This window comes from Ambystoma mexicanum, chromosome 5q, assembly GCF_040938575.1.
Source record: "Ambystoma mexicanum isolate Mex_15411 chromosome 5q, UKY_AmexF1_1, whole genome shotgun sequence".
Lineage (NCBI taxonomy): Eukaryota > Metazoa > Chordata > Amphibia > Caudata > Ambystomatidae > Ambystoma > Ambystoma mexicanum.
Window position 1 is genome coordinate 104,860,302 of NC_090933.1, and position 19,082 is coordinate 104,879,383.

Sequence of the window (19,082 nt, forward strand, 5' to 3'; positions counted from 1 at the left end):
GCAGGCCCCAGGCCTCTGAGCAAGAGATGATCTGAGCTGATATTACTGGACAGTGAGCAAGACGTGTGAGACAGGACCCGCAGCCAAGGATGGCATTCCAATGCCAGACGAAAAAGGGACCAGCTGCAGAAAATATGAATAAACCCTAATAACTCAGAGCTGCAGGGCTCAAATTTGTGGTCAGACAATAGACAATGATCGGTGGTGGGAAAGGAGAGCCGGTCTCAGGCAGCCAGATACAGGCTGCAACAAGTATGCAACAGTATACAATAAGTGTTGTGCTGAACAGGAGAGCATTCTCATACAGCAAAGGTGGTGCACACAAGTTACAATACAGACACATAGTTGTTCTCATCACCTTGAAAAGGTACACAATGGACTTAGAACCATTTTGGGTCCCATGCCTGTGGATGTCAGCGCTAGCCAATCACAGTTTAGTACATTAGGGGTGGGTAGCAATGGTAATAACCAATGGTAAATCCACAACACTGCAACAATGTTATAGTTAGTGAACTGGGGATGGAACACCTCACATGTGAGGGCCAGTAGAATAACAGCTATAGTGTCCTCTATAGGTTATAGAGTGCTCAGTACCCAATCACCTGGGCAGATAGGTTTTCTGGAGAAGGGCCCATGTTGTGATGAAGTGCTGGCACCATTTGAGGGTAAAACTGACCTGCGAGCCGAGGATGAGCGAGATGTGCACGAAAATTCTCTGTTCCTGTGCTGATCCCTGTTGGTTTTGTTTGTAATAAACCGCAGTTTGAACTTGAGTCCTCTGTGTATCCTGGGTGACGGTGTTGGGCCCTTGAGTCCGCAGACTTCCAGTGTCCCTCTGGCATACCTGGGAGCTCTCCACAACAGCTTTATTGGAAATTCGAATTTAGGTGTGCTTTAAATCTGTGCATTGACTGTGTCCCGTTGCACACCTCCTTCTTCTTTGCCTGCTTGGTTGCTAGGCCACCTTGTGAGTCTGTGCATTATGCAGCTCCCCTTTCTTTCTCTCTCTCCTCTGCTACTCCATGGCACTATCTTCCCTAGCTATTCCAACTGCTGCTCTATCACCTATCCTACCTCTTTCACAAAGTCTGGAAGAAAAATGATGAAAAAAGCTCTCCTGGACGCTAACCCACGCCTACCTATTGCTGACACCTATGTCAATGCTACTTCCAGGCAGACTATTACTGACATCCTCATTTCTGTCCCTTCCTCTCTCCTGTCCTCTGGACTGCCATCTGGTCTCCACTCTCTCCCCTTTCTTCTGGGAAGTACTCCTGGTATACTTCTCATCCTCTAGGTGTATCATTAATGTCTATCACAATGGCACTATCATGGTCCAAGGCTCTCAACCTACTCTTCTCCTTCTCGATAAGCGCCTGCCTGCTCTCATAAACTTCCTCCCACTCCTGCCACTCCTTGTTCTTGTTCTCCTCTCACCTCTCCACCACCAATGATGGGAGTACCATGCCCCTGTATGCCCCTTGAAAATCCTTCAAAAGTGGTAACCATCTTCACTTAGCTACTCTGAATTCTCACTCTGCTGTCAAACATTCCTCTGACATCTGTCTCCTTCATGAAGACTTTGACCTAGACATCCTCGCTCTTATCGAAATGTGGTTCAATGCAGGTTCTGTAACTGCTTTTGACACTCTCCTTCCTGAGGGCTACAAAATCCTCTCCAAACCCAGACCCAACAGGTCTGGAGGTGGAGTGGCCCTGATTCCCCGCTTCCATCATACCTACTCAATCCTACTCCTCTTTTGAATGCCTCATCGTTAGATTTGGGGTCTCGCCTATTCTCTCTCTCACCCTCGCCACCACCTACAGACCCCCTGGCCCTTTCTCTCTTACCTCTCTGAATGGGCTGACCTTGCCTCCCCCTCTCACCTCTTCTTCCAAAATCCTCCTCCTTGGTAACATCAATATCCACCTCAACTCCCTTGAATCATCCACATCACAGTTCTGTGCCCTTTGTGACTCCCTCTCTCTCACTATTCTTCCTTCCAGCCCGACCCACAAAGCCAGACACACTCTGGACGCCCTCATTTCTGGTGATATCCTTATCTCTAATCCTGTCACAACCCCCCTCTCCTGGTCTGATGACTCTCTCCTCTCCTGCTGCCTGGCGCCCCTTGGCCCTCTATTTGAGCCTCCTCCAGCACTGCCAGCCTCCTTTGCCGTCACCTGACGTATGAAGCGAGTGACAATCGCTGCTTTTGCCTCCACCTTCATCCCTCCTCCCACACCCACCACTGACTCTCCCTTTGATGCTGTCCTTGCTAATCTGCACCTCTCCATCTCTAACAAACTTGACAACCTTGCCCCTGTCATGGGAATCTGCCTAAAACCTGCCTCCAAGAACAATGGCTGTATGACTCCGATCTAGCATCTCTGAAACACAAGTTCAGAGTTGCTGAGCAGAAGTGGCAGACCTTGGGTTTACCCTCTGACAAATGGCCTGCCGCCTGCACCAAAGGCAATATCGTTTCTCTATTTGCTCCAAGAAGCAGGCCCACATCCAAGCCTGTATCTCTGGAGCCACTAACAAGGTGGCCAAGCTTTTCAAAATATGCAAGGAACTCACCAGTTCAGCTGCAGTCTCCACCTCTCTCCTTCCTTCCCAGGTTCTCTGCATTGCTTTGGCCTCCCATTTCACATCCAAAACTCAGGACATCCTTTCATCACTCTCCTCTGCCCTCATCTCCACCCCTGCGCCTGCTCCCCTGCTTCCCCTGGATCCACACCTCCTAACCCCCTCAACTCCCCTCCCTCCTGTCCAAAGCACCGGACGAGATCTCTAAGGTTGTATGCTCTATGAAGGTCTCCTCCAAACAGGTGCATCACTGCTCTCGCCGACTTCTGCAACCACTCCTTCGCCACTGGCTCTTTCCCTCTTTTCCTCAATTACTCCCTTGTGCACCCTCTCTTAAAAAAGTCATCTGCTGACCCCACCTGCCACCTAACTATCGCCCTATCTCCGCTATCCGCTTTCTGGGTAAACTCTTGGATAAGCTGGTCCTCCTCCAACTGACCCTCCACACTGAACATGTTGGTTGCCTCTATGACCATCAGTCTGAATTCAGGGCATCCAGAGGCACGGAACCTGCTCTCCTGAACACCCGTGAAGTCATGCTTGCAAACCTCGACTCTTACTCTCCTGCTGTTCTCACTCTCCTTGACATCTCCTCTGCCTTTGTCACAGTCAACCATTCTAGCCTCATAAAATGACTCTGTGATACTTTCGGCATCACTGACCAGGCACTGGATTGGCTAACCTCTTTCCTCACTAATTGCCCTTCCCAGGTGCAACTATGCCCTTTCTCTTCCACCACCACACATTCTACCTGTGGCGTCCCCCAGGGCTCTATCTTATTGCCTTTCCCTTCCCTCACCTTCCCCCAGAAGTTCAATGTCTCTAGAGCTCTGGTGCTCTCTAGGCTGGACTACTGCAACAGCCTCTTTCTCACCCTTCCCCTTTTCTCCCTATGCCCCCTCCAGCTAATCCAGAATAGGGCTGCAATCCTTATCCTTGGCCGCAAGCCCAGGGACTGTATTTCTCCAGCCCTAAAATCTCTCCACTGGCTCCCAGTTGCTGCAAGGATAAAATCCAAGACCCTCTGCATCTTCCACAAGGCTGTCCTGGTCCTGGGACCACGTTATTTCCAACTTTGCCTCCCTAAATACTCCCGTGCTAGAGCCCTCAGCTCCACTAACACCAACTCTTTGATTGTCAAACGATTCGCCAAGCAGCGAGTGGTAGGCAGGTCTCTTTCCTTGGCTGGTGTGTCCATTTGGAACAGCCTCCCTGCCTCTCAGCCTTGAGCTGGACCTCCAGTTCCGGAAGCTCCTCGAAACCCTGCTTTTCTGTACCGCTTTCCCTCTTTCCCTTCCGTGTTAATCACCCACTGCCACTGAAACCTGTGGCCTGGTCCTCATTGGTCTTACAGGATACCAGGTCTTCTACCCAGTCGATACCAGCACCTCCCCCACACTGCACTGCCCCTGCAGGCTCCTCCTTGCTGGCTCTACATCCCACCCTTGTGAGTCGCCTGCACTAGCACTTAGTCTGATGCCTCCATCTTAGCACGTCCCTCCTGGGCCCCCACCAGCACATGTCCATTCCCTGCCCCTCCACCCCCCAACCCATCCATATCTCCTGCACTTCTCGACTGCACTTGCACATCCGAATACCACAAGGCCCAGTAGGACAACGACTGTATATTTACTGTTTTTGTCAATGTTTTTTCTCTCCCCTGTACCCTTCCCATTTAGCCTTGTGGTGCTTTGAAACACAATTCTGCTGTATAAGCGCATAAAGAATGCTCAATAAAATTAAATAAAATGATCACCGTGGGTGAATTACCTGACCGGTAATGCTCCCCTCCTGGGGTTCTATTGCTTTATTATATTACATTGTAAAACGTCAGGTTGAGAGAAAGTAAGTGGTGCCTACCATAAGCAGCCCCTTGTAGGCATAGACTATGCCAAGCCAGATGGTCATGTGAGTGTTTTCACAGTGCTCCAGAAAAGGAAGAATAGCGATGTCTCTGCCCGCCGGGTCCGGCTAAAAGAGAAGAAATAGAAATATCTGAATGATATGTTCAGTACCAAATGGCATATTCGGTTAAAACAAATGGTTGCTTTGCCCCACTACTTCTAGTAACAGTCAGTCATTTCCATGCAATTAAGAAAATGCTCACAGACAGCTAGTGTCATGGCTGCAGTAAGAGGTCCCCTCTGGTCCTCGATAGGACTGGCGAACCTAGAATGTTTAACGGGCAACGCAAATGGATGTATTAGATTGGGGACCTGATTGTGCGTATGGGGTAACAGTAATAATGTCTTATTATTGGAAATACCTCATGTTTTTTAAATGCCACCTAAATATGAGCTGGGATTGCATGGAGTATTTATCACAAGGGGAATATAGTAATTAGGGCATCCGGTAAATGATAACCCATATTTACCCCATGCAGGAGTTCCAATGCTGTACATGCTGTAAACAAGTCATGTAGAGGGGGTATTTTGAAAAGAAGTAGCAAGTAGCAAGGCCAACACATGTCTGGGGATGCTTGTGGTTTCGTGCAGAAGGGATGTGACCTAGTCTTTTGGGCTGGACTGCCCTTCTGCGGTGGGACCAAGACTGATTTGCATATGGTCTTACCCCTTCTGTAATGGCTGGGCAGGCTGAAAAACGATGGTCTGGAGGGTTGCCCCGATTTGAGTCTGTGGTTATGATTTGTTCAAAACCTTCCAGCCATCAACTTTTGTTTTTGCTTGAGTCATCCCCAGTGGGAGGGGTATGCCCAGAGGTGCGTCCCTAGCCTGCTGGGCCCAGAGATCCTGTTTACTCCTCACTGATGACGCCCAACAAGGTCAAAACATGTCTGGGGATGCTTGTGGTTTTGTGCAGGAGGGATGTGACCTAGCAGTTTGGGCTGCTTTTGGGGTGGGACCAATCCTGATTTGGAAATTGTCTTTCCCCTTCTGTAATGGCTTGGCAGGCTGAAAACTATGGTCTTGAGTGTTGCCCGTAGCTGTGCCCATGGTTATGATGTGTTTAAAACATTCCAGCCATCAACTTTTGGTCTTGCATTTTTGTAGACTACAACAAACTTTTTTACGGCTGAAAGCCATTAAAGTGCAAAGTGCAATAATACAAATTCCTCCATTCAACAGACCATCTATAATAGTATAATATATCCTCAAGATAAAACAAACCAGCAGGGTAAATGCATTCAAATACATCAGGGGTACAAACCATAGTGAAAAGTACATAAAAAGCAGCCATTGCTCATTTTGACATTATTTCGGGTATATGTCCTAGTATTTGATTATAACCGACTTCTTTATTAAATATTCCATATGGAAATAATTAGCAAAAACAATACATTTTTGTTGGAATTACATGATTTTAAAAATGCCAATGCATCCTCCACCTGCCTAAACCCATTTACTTTTAATACTGGTTTGATCCATGTTCCCCTTGCAGAATAATATAGCAGGCATAGAAAGATGAAATGGGCAACCGCTTCAACAGCATTTTCACAGTTTCTACAGTGCTCTGAATTCCCTTGGGCCTATTTGCACATAAAAGCAGCCCAGGTAAGTATGTCTAAGCAAAACCTTGTCAGCGATCTGTGTACCGGATTTTCCAGCCAAGACAAATAATTCTCAAAGTCCCAGGTGGTTTTTATATTCAAATATTGTGTCGTCTTGGCACCTATATCTCTGACTTTTAAAAAGTGTAAAAGTGCGGAATTAATGAATGCTGATTTAACAATGACTTTGTTTTTACTGGCATTATATCAAAATTGACAAGATCTAAGTTGGATAACACGTTTTTGATGAATTCCACCCATTTTCAATTGCTCCCTATTAGTACCCGGCGAGGGACAATGAGCGTGTAACAAGCAAGCTCATTGCCACTCGCCGGTCGTTACTGCTTTGTCGGGCTGGTAGCAGCCACGTCCTGGCCACCATCATAAGGGAGCAGGAACTACGTGTAGTCCCTTCTACCCGTTCCCTGGCGGCCATCGTTTTTGTTTACTTTTTTCAATGGCCGCCATTGAAAGGGAGAAGGGACTACATTTAGTTCCTTCTAGTCAATCCATGGTTGCCATTTTTGTTTTGCTTGAGTGAAAAAACGGGTGACACGTCGTTTCTCCACTCTAGCAGAAAATACTATTAGTACCCCAGTACAATGTGCCGGGTTACTAATAGCAATAGAACCTCGGATCGGGGGGCATTACTGGACCGGTTATGCCCGCTCTCAGGGTTCTATTGCTTTAGTAAGTCATGGGTAATTGACTAGAATGCCTTTTTGTGCAAAGACAAGTAAAGTAGTATTTAACATATTACATGTTTTTCCCTTGGCCACTACACTCATAATGATACCCAAAGAGAAGAGCTCTATTGCAGTGGGGTTTTCTTCAGCATAGTCCAAGCAACGGCAATGAGCTACAAGTGCAGAATATCGGGTTAGAAGAGGACAGAATACTCTGAAGGGTGCAGTGGATGTAGGGAGCAGTGTTCTTTAGAAACAGCAGTATGTCTGGGAAATAACGCTACTGGCTTCCTTTACACCAGGCAAAGGTGATTTTAGGCATTGTGATGCCCTAATGATCCCCAGTGCTCTACTCCTAGCCGCCTTTACCTGTGTTGGTATCTTTGTGTAAGTAAGAGTGGTTTCAACACAAACTCACGTTGGTGAACGGGTGCACATGTAAAGGATCATGGTACAACATTTTACATTTTAAAAAGAAATATGTTTATAGCTGCTTACGGCCGTTGTAAAAAGGACCGCGTGTGCTGCACTGCACTTTTCATGGAGTAATTACACTTTGTTCTCAACATACTATTTCGTACTTATCTGCATTTAAAAGATGCTGCCATTCGCATGTCCTCGCTCTATCCTTCACCTGTCATCCTTAGTGCATTTCCCAGTGTTCCCTACTTTCCTTGTGACTTTCTTTTTGACACCATGATTTTTCCTCCAATGCCTCCCACGCTCCTTGTTTCCCTCATATCCCCTGCTCTCTTCTTTGTGTCTGCCTGTGCCCTCCTAATTTTCCTAAACTCCCTTCCAGTTTGCTTTTCTTCATTATATGTAATTCGTTTGAAAATTTAAGGTGGCTATCCCAAATTAAATCTCTAAAATTAAAGTTCAACAGTACATCTTATTGTATAATTTGCATTTCTATGCATTTATTTAAAACATATAAGTTCTTGATGCATTTCATTTGTTTATGTTAGTTGGCAGTGCCTTCCCTCCTGCTGCCCACCCTGCCTCCTATCTTTTGATTCTTGTCCACATCATATGGGAAGAACCACTCTTCCCCCCCCCCCCCACCGTCCCTTTACCGTGCAGACATTCCCAGCTCCTTTCCACAAAACTATGTGCCCTGTTGCACTTTTGAGTAAAGTTTCTTTTCTAGAAAATAGACTGAGTTGGCACATCTTATTTCACCGGGACATCCCACTTATCTCTTCCTCCTAATTCTTTTTACTCAGTGGTCAACCTTTGTGATTCTGGGTCTTCAAGCTTTTGTATTTTCAAACTACCTATTTATGTTAATCTTTCAAAATGTTATTTCCGAATTTAAAACCAGGTACCTATTTTTGTGTTCCTATTATATTCCTGTTTGAATTGCCTTGTCTTCAGCCTGTTTCCCACTATTCTTCCAGTCTCCCAGTCTGTTGCTCACCACACTCGGAAGCTCCTCCGCAGTGGTCGGCTAGTCACGTTTTGAAGAATCTCAAGGCTTTCATTTATGGTCTATTCCTTCGACAACTGCCCTGGTGAATGATTTAGTCTTTCTCTTTTGCCGGTTGAGTTAATTTAAAATAAATAAAATATCAGGTAGGCCAACTGTAGTAGAGAGAAGGGATAGGGAGTTTTTGCCGCAGTAGAATTCGTCGAAGTAGATTTCGTAGAATTATTTTCATTTGATTTTGAAGAAAACATGTGTGGGGAGGGGGTTTAGGAGAATAATTAATGTAGAGGTGTTAAGGGGGACTGAAGGGAGTCTCCCCCCGCATATATTTGCGGCAAAATCTTCCTGTAAAAAAAAAAGAAGAATTTGATGAAATCTACTAGGATGAGAAAGATTGGACCGGATCCCATAGAACTACAGAGAGATAATGGAGCACAGAGGACATCTCTTACAGGTGGAGAAGTCAAAGCTGTGTTGGCCTTAAACATTTAAGAACAACGGTAGCATAGGGGGCTAGGCAATGCGGGCAACCTGAGTCTGTGCTTTGCACTATTCTCCCGACCAGCTGGTTCAGAGGCCGACCAAGAAGATCAACACGGCACTGCACAAGAACAGGCATGTCAGAGATGCGCGCAAGGGTGTGATTTCGCAGCTAACTTTGCGGGAGATTGACACACTGAAACAAAGTCATGGGTTGTCTGCACATCACTGTCCTCTTGCAGATACAATGACTCGTTTTGGAATGAGTGCCGCAACACTTTGCTAAATCCAATGGAATTTAGGCAATTTGTAGTATTTAGGTTTTTCAACCGCCCTTTCTCACACTTATTGGCTAAAGCGGGCTTGAATGTTCGGATATTTATTACAGATTCTTAATTTCCATATTTTAGAAATGTGCCTGCAATGTGTGCTTGTCCTTAAGAAAGGGGCCTCCTGACAAAAGTTGATTTAGGGCCGAAACATTGTCAGCAGTTTCCTTTGCTGGCCATAGACTGTGAAGAGCATCCGAGGCCGCAACCCCTTTTGCCATTGCAACAGGTTGACCCTGTAACGCCCTTTTGTTCTGAGCCAGCTTGACCCTCTAGCTGAGGATCATATCTCCACCCTCATTTCTCAGAACAATGCGTGTTTCCGCTTCTGACCTTTGTCATCTTGGATTCATCAAGTAGCGACCTCTCTCACTGGCCCTCATTATCACCAATAGGGTGAACGTGCCTTTGATATCTCGCTGTTTCCCTGCAGAGTGTACACTGGTATAGGTGAAGAAGCCATCTCTTGACCCTCTTAACCATTCCAATGCTGGTCCTATCCCTCTGCTGCTTTTTCTGATTAAAGTCAATGACATGGGGGTTACCACCGAGGTCCAAGATGCCTTCAGTTTGTCTGGACAGCTTGATGCGTAGCAGCAAGAGGTACCGCATATCACTACTCTGTATTTTGGATGACTGACGTCTAGTGGCAGCTGCGGATGGTGTCTCTGAGGAATCTATGTAAAAATAACGAAAAGAGAATGCGGAGCAAAAAAAAGATTTTTTTTTCAAATTTCGAAAATGTTTGTTTTTTGCACTTTTTTCATTTTTGAAATGCGAGGGAAGCCACCCGCAGCCCCCCACGCCTCCCACCCATTTGTTATTCCCTAACCCACCCCCCCTATCTATTTAGTTCGAAAGAACTTAATGAAATACTGAAAGATTAGATTACAAAAATGTGGTGTTTTCAGCGGCATAACGTCGTTTCATTGGCAAGTCATTTTTACGACTGCCTTTTAAACGTGTACAAAATTACGAAAACGGTCATCAAAGTTTTGGGGGGTAGGAAAGGACAGACACTGGGTTCGGGGGCAGGAATAGATAAAAAAATAGTTGTGGGAGGGAGGTTTGGGGGGTAACTGCCCCAACAAAAAATAAAATGCAGTAATAAAAATAACTGTCGATGAAAGAACATAGAACCGTTTGCAGCCTTGTCGTTTTGCCATTCGTTTTTTTTGACGTGATACCGTCTCTGAGCTTGCACTTTTGGACCTCTGCACTGCATTGGAGAGTCTGCACCAGTCCCCACAAGAGGGGAAGAGAGGTGCAGTTAGCCTATTGGGCAATCCCTCTGGCTCGAGAGCATGTGCCACTCAAGGGTGGATGCATCAAGGGGACGGGGGCAAAGAGCATTCTGGGCTGTTGGCTTTCAGTATGGTGGCCTCAACTTGCCCCAGCAAGAAAACACCTCTTTTGTCTTTGGCAGCATGGATGGTAGACCCAGCCACCCACACCAGCTGTTGGAAGAAGGTTGGAACAAGAGTGTGAAGTGGAGGTTGTCGCTAATATCTTGTTTTCTTTCTTATGCTGAGTTACAGGGACTTCCTAGCTGAGGCGAATGAGGCCGCGGCAGGCAGCCGTGAAGTTTATCAGCTGGCTGAGGAGACCGGGGTGGGTATGACAGACCCCCTCAGCAACCGCAGAGTGGCCTGGGTTGTACTTTATTGGGGCATCAGAGTGAACAGATTGTTTGTGGTAGAAAAGACGACCAGAGGTGGCTTTTAACCCAAAAGAGCTTGTGCCCAGGCCTGATGCAAAGTCAACCGGAACTAAGTGAGAGTGGCAGGGCATATGCCCCCAGATGTAAAGCCTGGGAACTGTGGAGGGCCACTCAGAAGGAATGTGTGGGAGCTTGGCTCGCTTGGAACCAGGCCATGTCTGAGATTTGACTCGGGAGGATAGCTCAGGGGCAACGTGCTCGCCTTGAAAGCAGGACAACTCCCCGGGTGCACGCTTAGAAAATTCTGTTTTTTTTGTGCGTTATAAATAACCTATTATATCATTACCTGTAAATTTACTTGTTAGAGAAAATGTGTTTCCACTCCAACAAAAATAGTGGTGTAAATTATTGATCAGTTCGTTTTCTCTCCTTCAGCGTCCTTAGAAGTGGTTAGCACCACTACTATTGTGCACTCCAGGATCTTTTTGCACTACCCCACACCATCATCTACTGCCAGGATCACATTTGGGGCTTTATCTGGGTCTGGGGTGGTGCAAGAAACACAAGGCATGCTGTGGGTGGCTGATGATTCTGCTGCCAGCAGAATTCGCTAACAGAGTCTACATTAGGAAAACATACTGGGCCTCATTACGAGGTGGGCGGAATGGGTTTAACGGCGCCGGTAATGGTGCCAGTAAACCCATTCCGCCCTATAACGAGGTTCCCTTGTGGGACCCGCTCAGAACTTCTGATCAGACCAGACGTCCTTAGCGGGTCCCGCAAGGGGACCATGGAGCTAATTAAGGGCCCGTTATTAACAGGCCCGTTATTACCTCCCTCCTCATTCCCATTTGAGCCCTAGGGGGGCTCAAATGGGAATGGGGATGGGTTTTTTCAATGAGGAATTACCGGGTCCTCCAAGGTTGAAATGGCCCCGGTAATTCCTCATTGAAGGAACCCGGACCTGGAACCCTGTATGGAGGCAGCCATGCCCTTTTTGAGGGCATGGCTGCCTCCATACTCGTAATGAGGCCCACTGTGTCTTGATGCCACATGCAATGCTGATGAAAATACTCTTGAACTAGCAAAGGATCAATCATGTGGACTCCTCACACAATAGGCATGTGCAGTGTGCGATTGTAAATCCACGGGCGCGCAGAAAAAAAGCAGCAGAATGTGCAGATCCGGGGGACCCGTCTTCTTACCGCATGTTTCCACATCTGCATTTAGTGTTGGCTGTGCATACTCATCTAGGCACTGCATAAGCAAACGCGGATTTATTATTATTATTATTATTATTATTATTATGCTATTCATTGAGCATAGACCTAGCTTCGAGAAGCAACAGAGTGCTTTACAGAGGTTATATGTGATTTTAACAACCACAATTACAGAGTGGTACATTTAATTGTGGACAAAATACCAAAATACAAAGATTTGTGTTTTTTTTATTTGGGGGGGTCCCCTGCCCCCCCGCCCAGGATCTCATAACGCCACCCAAACGCCATCCCGATCCAGATTAACCCCTTTACCCCACTACCCTTTATTTGTTTAATTTATGTTTGCAGTGTTTTTCGGTATTATGATGGCCCACTCTGAAATGTACCACTCTGTAATGTTTTAGATATATTGACTGGGTACCTCTACAGAGGTATACAACAATGCAGATACAGAACAGAGCGCTTTAAAGAGGTATACGGCAGTACAGATGCATAACAGAGCACTTTTACACAAGGACATTGTCAGTCAGTCTTGGGGGTGACCGTATTCCCTTCACAGCAAAAGAAGCTGCTTCAGTGAGACTGTGTTCCTCATTTTGTAGGATTATATATCGCCTCCATAATGCCAATGTCTGTGATGCTATCAATGTCAAAGGCTGCATGACTTCAACTGTAGTAGAGTCATCACAGCCAAAAGCAGTACACTATAATTTCCTGTGGTGGGGGTCAGAAGACCTCCAAAGTCTGGTCGGTGTCCCCTCATAGAGGCATGTCAATAAATGCTTCAAATTCCCCCTGGCTCCCCATAGGGTAGCTCGGTCCAGGCTCAAGGTTTACTCTGTGAGAGATGCTGCATGTGAGCCAAGAAAGAACTCTTTTAAAAAGAAATAAATATGCAATAATAAAGATTGCAAGGGCAAAACCATGTTCATAAAAATGAATTAGAATATATGCAGTGAATGCAACTAAACATATATTTTTTTGTTCTGTGACAGAAAAGGACACTGTGTACCTTCTCAAAAGAGAAAAACAGGTAAACGAAAATAGACAGGAGCAAAAAAAGAACAAGACAGTAGACAAAAGAAAATATTGTTGAGTTCATGCCCTCCAAATCAGTGCAAATTCCTCAGACCTGACTTGCTTAAAATACTTGACTTGCTCTTTATTGAACTGTCCACATTCTTGCATTATTCTCCTTTTTTTCATATCCAGCAACCCCATGACAATGCTTCTTTTTCTTTATTTCCGTTTTAGCTAATTTAGGATTACATGACATTCAGCTATCATGCATTATCGGCCCCGCACTCTCCACATTTTAGACATTTGCAAGAAATGATCTTCAACTAGCATAAAAGCAGCGTCGGTGAGCATATAGTTCCAATAGAGCTTTTAGCTTTGTCAGGAACCTCTGCATCATACCTGGTGACTATATTATTTGATATCTGTCGCTCTCCTCCTCCAGTCCCTGACAACATTTTCCCACTATAATATTTAATGAAAACAATAAAAGGGAAATTGAACATAAATGCACAGATATACATATACATTATCCATCCCCACCTCCTCCCTCTGGGCTCTGCCCTCCTGAACAGACTTCACCCATATCTCTCCTAACGATATGTCTGACACACGCGCTTCCCTTAAACCTACTGCTTACATTGACGCCTTCCTCCCAGCAACCCTCATTACGGGCTCTGTGTTCAATGCACTACTCAGTATGGTGAGGCACATTCCTATGCATGTAGAAGACAGGTTGCATCTGACCAATTCTTTAAAAAAAACATTTTACCCAGAGGACCTTGCCAACTACAGACCTATGATACGCCTCCCGTTCATCTGGAAGTTTATCGGGAAAGTAGTTGTGACCCAACTACTTGCCAAAATCAACCAGCTTGTCCCCCTCCATGATTACCTGTCCAGTTTCCACCCCTGAATCTGCAATCATCCAAGTGGTGAATGATGGGCTGCGAATCACTGACACAGGGCACACGTGTCTCCTCGCCCACTTAGTCCTCTCAGCTGCGTTTGACACAGTTCACCACCTACCACTTCTCTCCCTCCTTGCTGACAGTGTGGGCTTTAAGAGAAACCATTCTAAAATGTTTTGTGTCTGACTTATCCGTTCGAAACCAGACCCTAAATATAGGCTCATTCAGATCCAACCGACTCCAATCACGTTTGGGGTCACCCAAGGTTCCGTTCTTAACTACATCAAATCATTTGTATAATAATGGCTGGTCGACATGCGTCTCGAAGGATTCACCCCTCATCTGTCAAGCTCAGCCAAATCCCTGGGCATCATTACCGACGGTAGCCTTTCAAAAACACATAGCCAAAAAAGAACAAATTGGCTTTCTACAGATCTCCACACTCTGAAAAAATCCAACCCTTCATGTCACCTCATGACTTTCGCATGGCGACCCAAGCCCTTGTGACCTCACAGGATCTGTGTGGATTTTCAGCTTTGGTTTTTTTGGTGCGATACCACCTCACACTTCAACTGGGGAAAGGCCTTTACTGGGCTTCCAGCCACACACCTGGCCCCCCTCAATGCTGTCCACCATGTCGCAGTCTGCCTCTTCACAGGCATCTGCCAATTTGACCGTATCACGCCATCACTGCGCAGGTTTCATGGGCTCTCCCACTCTGCGAGGACATATTCAAAACTGCATGCATCACCTACAAAACAGTCACCAACACACTTGGCTAAACTCCACACCTCTCTCGGCTCTCACACCTCACATAGCAACACTATCTAAAGTTTGCAGTGTAAGCTAGCCTGTAAAGATAAGACCCACTAGAAGTCCTTCTCCTGCACCGCGACCATCTGGAACTCAAACCCGGCAGAGGCGGGAAAAAGCCCCCATCATCCTCCATTCCCGAATAAGATTAAAAACGTGATTCTTTCAACAATATTTGAGGGACAAAAAAAAATCTCTCCCTTCCTCCTGTAACGCTCACCTGACTCCCACGGAGGCGCTGGTCTGGGTTGCTGTGGCCTCTTCGAGCGTGATGCGCAGAACTCGGAACACCGACTGAACAGGACCCTCAAATCTTGCTTGTCTGGCCCGTAGGAATATCCTTCTGCAGATGAGAAAGGGGATTAACAGTCTGCAGAATAGTGTGCTTGCTCCCCTCTTCCCCCCTTCGTTCTTCTCTAACTTCCTCCGAAATCCCCGGTTGAAGCTCACCTTATGGTTTGAAAGGATGAACTCTCCATCCTGCTTCTGGTGCAGGGGCGCGTGTTTGTCCAGTTACTTCACTGGTTTTCAGAATGGCGCTGGCAAAATCCACTTGACTTTTCTGAGCGGAACGCCGTAAGTATGAAGATTACAAAAGTTCAAGTGTTGAGCCTCCTTTTCTGTTGCCTTCCTAACCTGTGATCTGTCCTTTATTTCAGGTGCAGAATGAAGGCGATGCGTTGAGGGATTGACTTGCCGATGGTAAACTCAGGTGAGTTAGCGATGGGGCTGATCCCTCTTAATGTCTTTATATTCCTCCAGTAATGTCTTTTGTCCTTTCCCCATAGGGGCAGGGGTGCGGTACCTGCCAACGAAGCGGCGCCGACCCGAAATGAGGAATGATCCACCAACAGAAGACCGGTAAGTGTTATGGCGGAAAATTAGGCTTTCCTCATATGTTCCTTCTGCTCACCTTTTGTCTCTTCTTCTCTCCCCTAGGCGCAGAGATGTGGCGACCCGTGCAGACAGTCGCGGCGGAGCCAGAAGAACTCCCGAGGACAGGTGAGTGAAGCGCGGCGCTGCAGCGAGCAACGCGGTGCTTTTAAATGAAAGTCTTTTCTCAGGAACGCTGGCGTGAAGGTTCCGGATGCAGGTAAGAGGTTTGATAAAATTCTTGGTTTTCACCTTTCTCTTCTCTTCTTTCCTTACAGGTTTTCCAGGATCGAGGCGGGCGTGGCTGGAGACCAGATGCAGGAGCAGACACGGTGAGCGTTCAGCTGCTTGGATGCAGAACAACGCGAAGCGTGAGCTACTGTCTGGGCGTGGCTTAAATAGCCCCCAAAGTAGTTCCAGGTAAGTATCCTTCCCTGGCCACGCCCGAGTGGCAAAATAGTCCCAATGAAAAAATAGTCCCTTTCAGGTCTCAGAGATGGCCTGAATCTTGCAGCATGGTCTGCATCAGGTAAGTGCACAAAACACCTTCCTTTATGAGCCTGGCGCCTATGGCGCCAGGACTGATGTCCAACATGAGCCTGGCGCCAAAGGCGCCAGGACAGAGTCCAAAGAGCCCCTATAAGGGGCTGCTGGGCTTTTACCCAGGGGCATGATGCCTGGTGCTGGGCCTGGCCTGGTGCTCCGGGGGTAGGCATCATGACACCTCCACCCACAGTTCAGCACCGCTGCCTAAAATGCCATGCCCAATGCTGGCCCCCTCCTATTGGAAAGCGCTCTGCTGCTCTTGAGCTATAAGCAATAACGTAATAATAATAAATAATTAAAGAATCACAAATGCTGAAACTGGTGCAAATTTGGAGTTGACTGCAGCATCTATGAGATATCCTTCAGCAAACCGTGTTGGGAGGATAGCTCAAGGGGCAACGCGCTCACCTTTCAAGAAAGACGACGTGGAGCAACACAGGTTTGATCCTCAGGTCTGCGCTTAGAACGTCCTGGTATGGTATTGTTTCTCTGGGTATTGAGCGCTTTATAAGTAATGAATTATAATTATAATCCCCATTGCACACAATCATCTCACCAATGCACCAGAGCGCGCCATATTTGCTGCAGTTCTACGCTTGGTTAACTAGTTATATGATGTACCATGTGCAAATCCGAGATGCCCACGGACAACTCCCCTCTTGCTCCATATGTCTTGGGAGGATAGCTCCGCAGCAACCTGCTCGCCTTGGAAGCAAGACAACACGGAGCAACACGGGTTCGATCCCCGGGTCCGCACTTAGAAACTTCTGGGTACTAAGGGCGTTATAAATAACCTATCATATCATATCAAACCTTTCAAAATGTTCATAAGAAACAGGAATGCGCCCTGGCAGCTAGCGAGATCCAGCTTTATCAGGATAAATTTAGGAATTAGAATACCAATCAGGGTTTACTGAAACTGCCAATTATTTTAAAAAAGTTTGGAAAGGATAGCTTGGGTTTTTAAAACTCGAACGCACCAGTATTTTATGGCGTTCCTTGCGGGGCCTCTGCACTTTCCCGCCTTCATTTGAGCGGTAAACGAGCGAAGGAAACAGGATTCGCTTGCCTGCCCGTAAGGCAGAGAACTGCCAGTACTTTTCCCTGAGCATGGGCGGCCTGGAGACCTTTAGCACGCGCTTCTAACAGCGCCGTCGCTCATTTAACAGGTCAAGCCTCTCTGTTCGTGCAGGGCATTTCTCCCCGAGTTCACATTACTCCGGCATGTCTTATAACGAACTACCCGGGGAGGCTGCTTGATTCTAGGTCAGTGCTCATCCAAGGCAGGTACGCTAAATAATGGACGCGCTGCTTCTGAGGAGAAATGACGCCATCAGAAGCACAGCTAGACCTGGGCCTCTTATATAATTCCATCTTAGTTCAAATGAACTGGTGATGTGCATTCTTCTCATTAGATACGTCTTTCTCGGCGCACGCTTCTCTGATGTGACTCTACCCATTGTCGATTACTTTGAAAGAAGCTCTTATTTTGATCAGCCTGAAAGAGAACATGTAAATTAGCAGGGAGAGTCCAACGTCCCACATTCAACCGCAGAGCGTGCATGTGAAGGTGAGGCCGGTGCTCCGCTGCAGGCTCATTCCAGAAGCTTCCCAATGCGTTACTTATCCATCGGGTTGGGTCAGCATCCAACGTCGCGTCATTCGGATCAGAGCGAGGCAGAGGCGTTGCTAGGGGTGGGGCTGAGGCGGCTATAGCCCCGGGTCTTTTGGTTGTAGCGCCGGGTGGAAGCTCGGGGGCTACAGCCAAAAGGCTATAGCTAGCCCGAGTCTGGACAGTCCTGACATTAGCGTAGCCCCGGATCTTTTCCAGACCTAGTAACACCTCCGGAGCAAGGAAGGACCAGAGAACAAGGAGCTGCACAGTCCTGGTGGTAGTTTCTGACCTGGTGGGCATACAAGCCCCCCTGATACAATGGAAAGTGCTTCATTTGATCATTCAAGCACACCTCTGAGAACAGTTTGAAGTTAAGCACACATCTGATTCACACAACGAGGGTCATGGTCTTGAGCGATGCTTAGACTTTCACCAGAACTGTAAAGGTAAACATTACGATTGAAGGTTTTAGGGTAAGAGTGAGCAATATAGATTTCGCTAGCGTTGTTTTTAGCAGCCAAGCATACTAAGGAGATCCTTGTGGGCCTGGCAGTAAAGGTGTAAGGATGATCCATACTGGATGCCTTACACTGCATGCAGGTGCTTAATGTATATTTGTCTTGCACACATGTGATCAGCGTTTTGTGACGGTCATTGGTCTGACCTGGTCAAGGCGGGGTGGGAGGCCAAAGGACCCCTGAGGAGGTCTGGGGGAGTTGAGGGTGACCCTTGTTCTTGGCTCCTGCGTAGGTGTGGGGGAAGGAAGGATAGCTCAGGGGCAACGCGTTTGTCTTGGAAGAAAGACAACGCAGCGCAACAAAGGTTCAAACCCTGATCATGTGCTTAGAAACCACTCGTTCGTATTAAGCACATTAAAAAGGAACAATTATAATTTATAATAATAATACATGTACATGCATGCCTCGTGTCTGACCGATTGATGCCTATCAGCTTTTGTCCTAGCCAGGTCTCTTTCTTTGATTTTTCAGGTAATTTCCCAGAGGCACAGAGTTGAGAGCAGCCTGCTGGTCCAACATAAGAAGTACGGATCATAGCTCTGCATGCCTCAGATTCCACAGCAATCTGGGATGGTTCGTGGATCCTGTAAAGCAGCAGCACAATGTAAAGAATACATGGGACCACAAGTACCACAATGCACCTGGGCCCAAAAGGCAAGACACAGCCTGGAACAGGAGGAACGGACTGGTTACTCAAATGAAAATGGACTAAGCTTCCCCATTAAGGAAATAAATGAGAAACCCACCACCCACCAGAGGGTCCCCAGAATCACTACAGGGAAACAGTGGGGCAGTTGCGGGTTAACTAGAGCCAGTGGGGAAATGTAAAGTAGGGGAGATTAGGGAACGCTCCCAAAAATCCATTGGACAGTGACTTACTTGAT

The 19,082-nt window shown here is 46.8% G+C and overlaps 1 protein-coding gene across 2 annotated transcripts in view; it reads right to left on the reverse strand.

Annotated features, from left to right (window-relative positions):
* GABBR2 (gamma-aminobutyric acid type B receptor subunit 2) overlaps positions 1-19,082 on the reverse strand; it is a 2,296,575-nt gene that overhangs the window by 256,023 nt on the left and 2,021,470 nt on the right. For both annotated transcript variants that reach the window (XM_069620609.1, XM_069620608.1), the window contains exon 14: positions 4,454-4,564. In XM_069620609.1, coding sequence (XP_069476710.1) covers positions 4,454-4,564 — 111 coding nt within the window. The remainder of the gene's footprint in view (positions 1-4,453; positions 4,565-19,082) is intronic.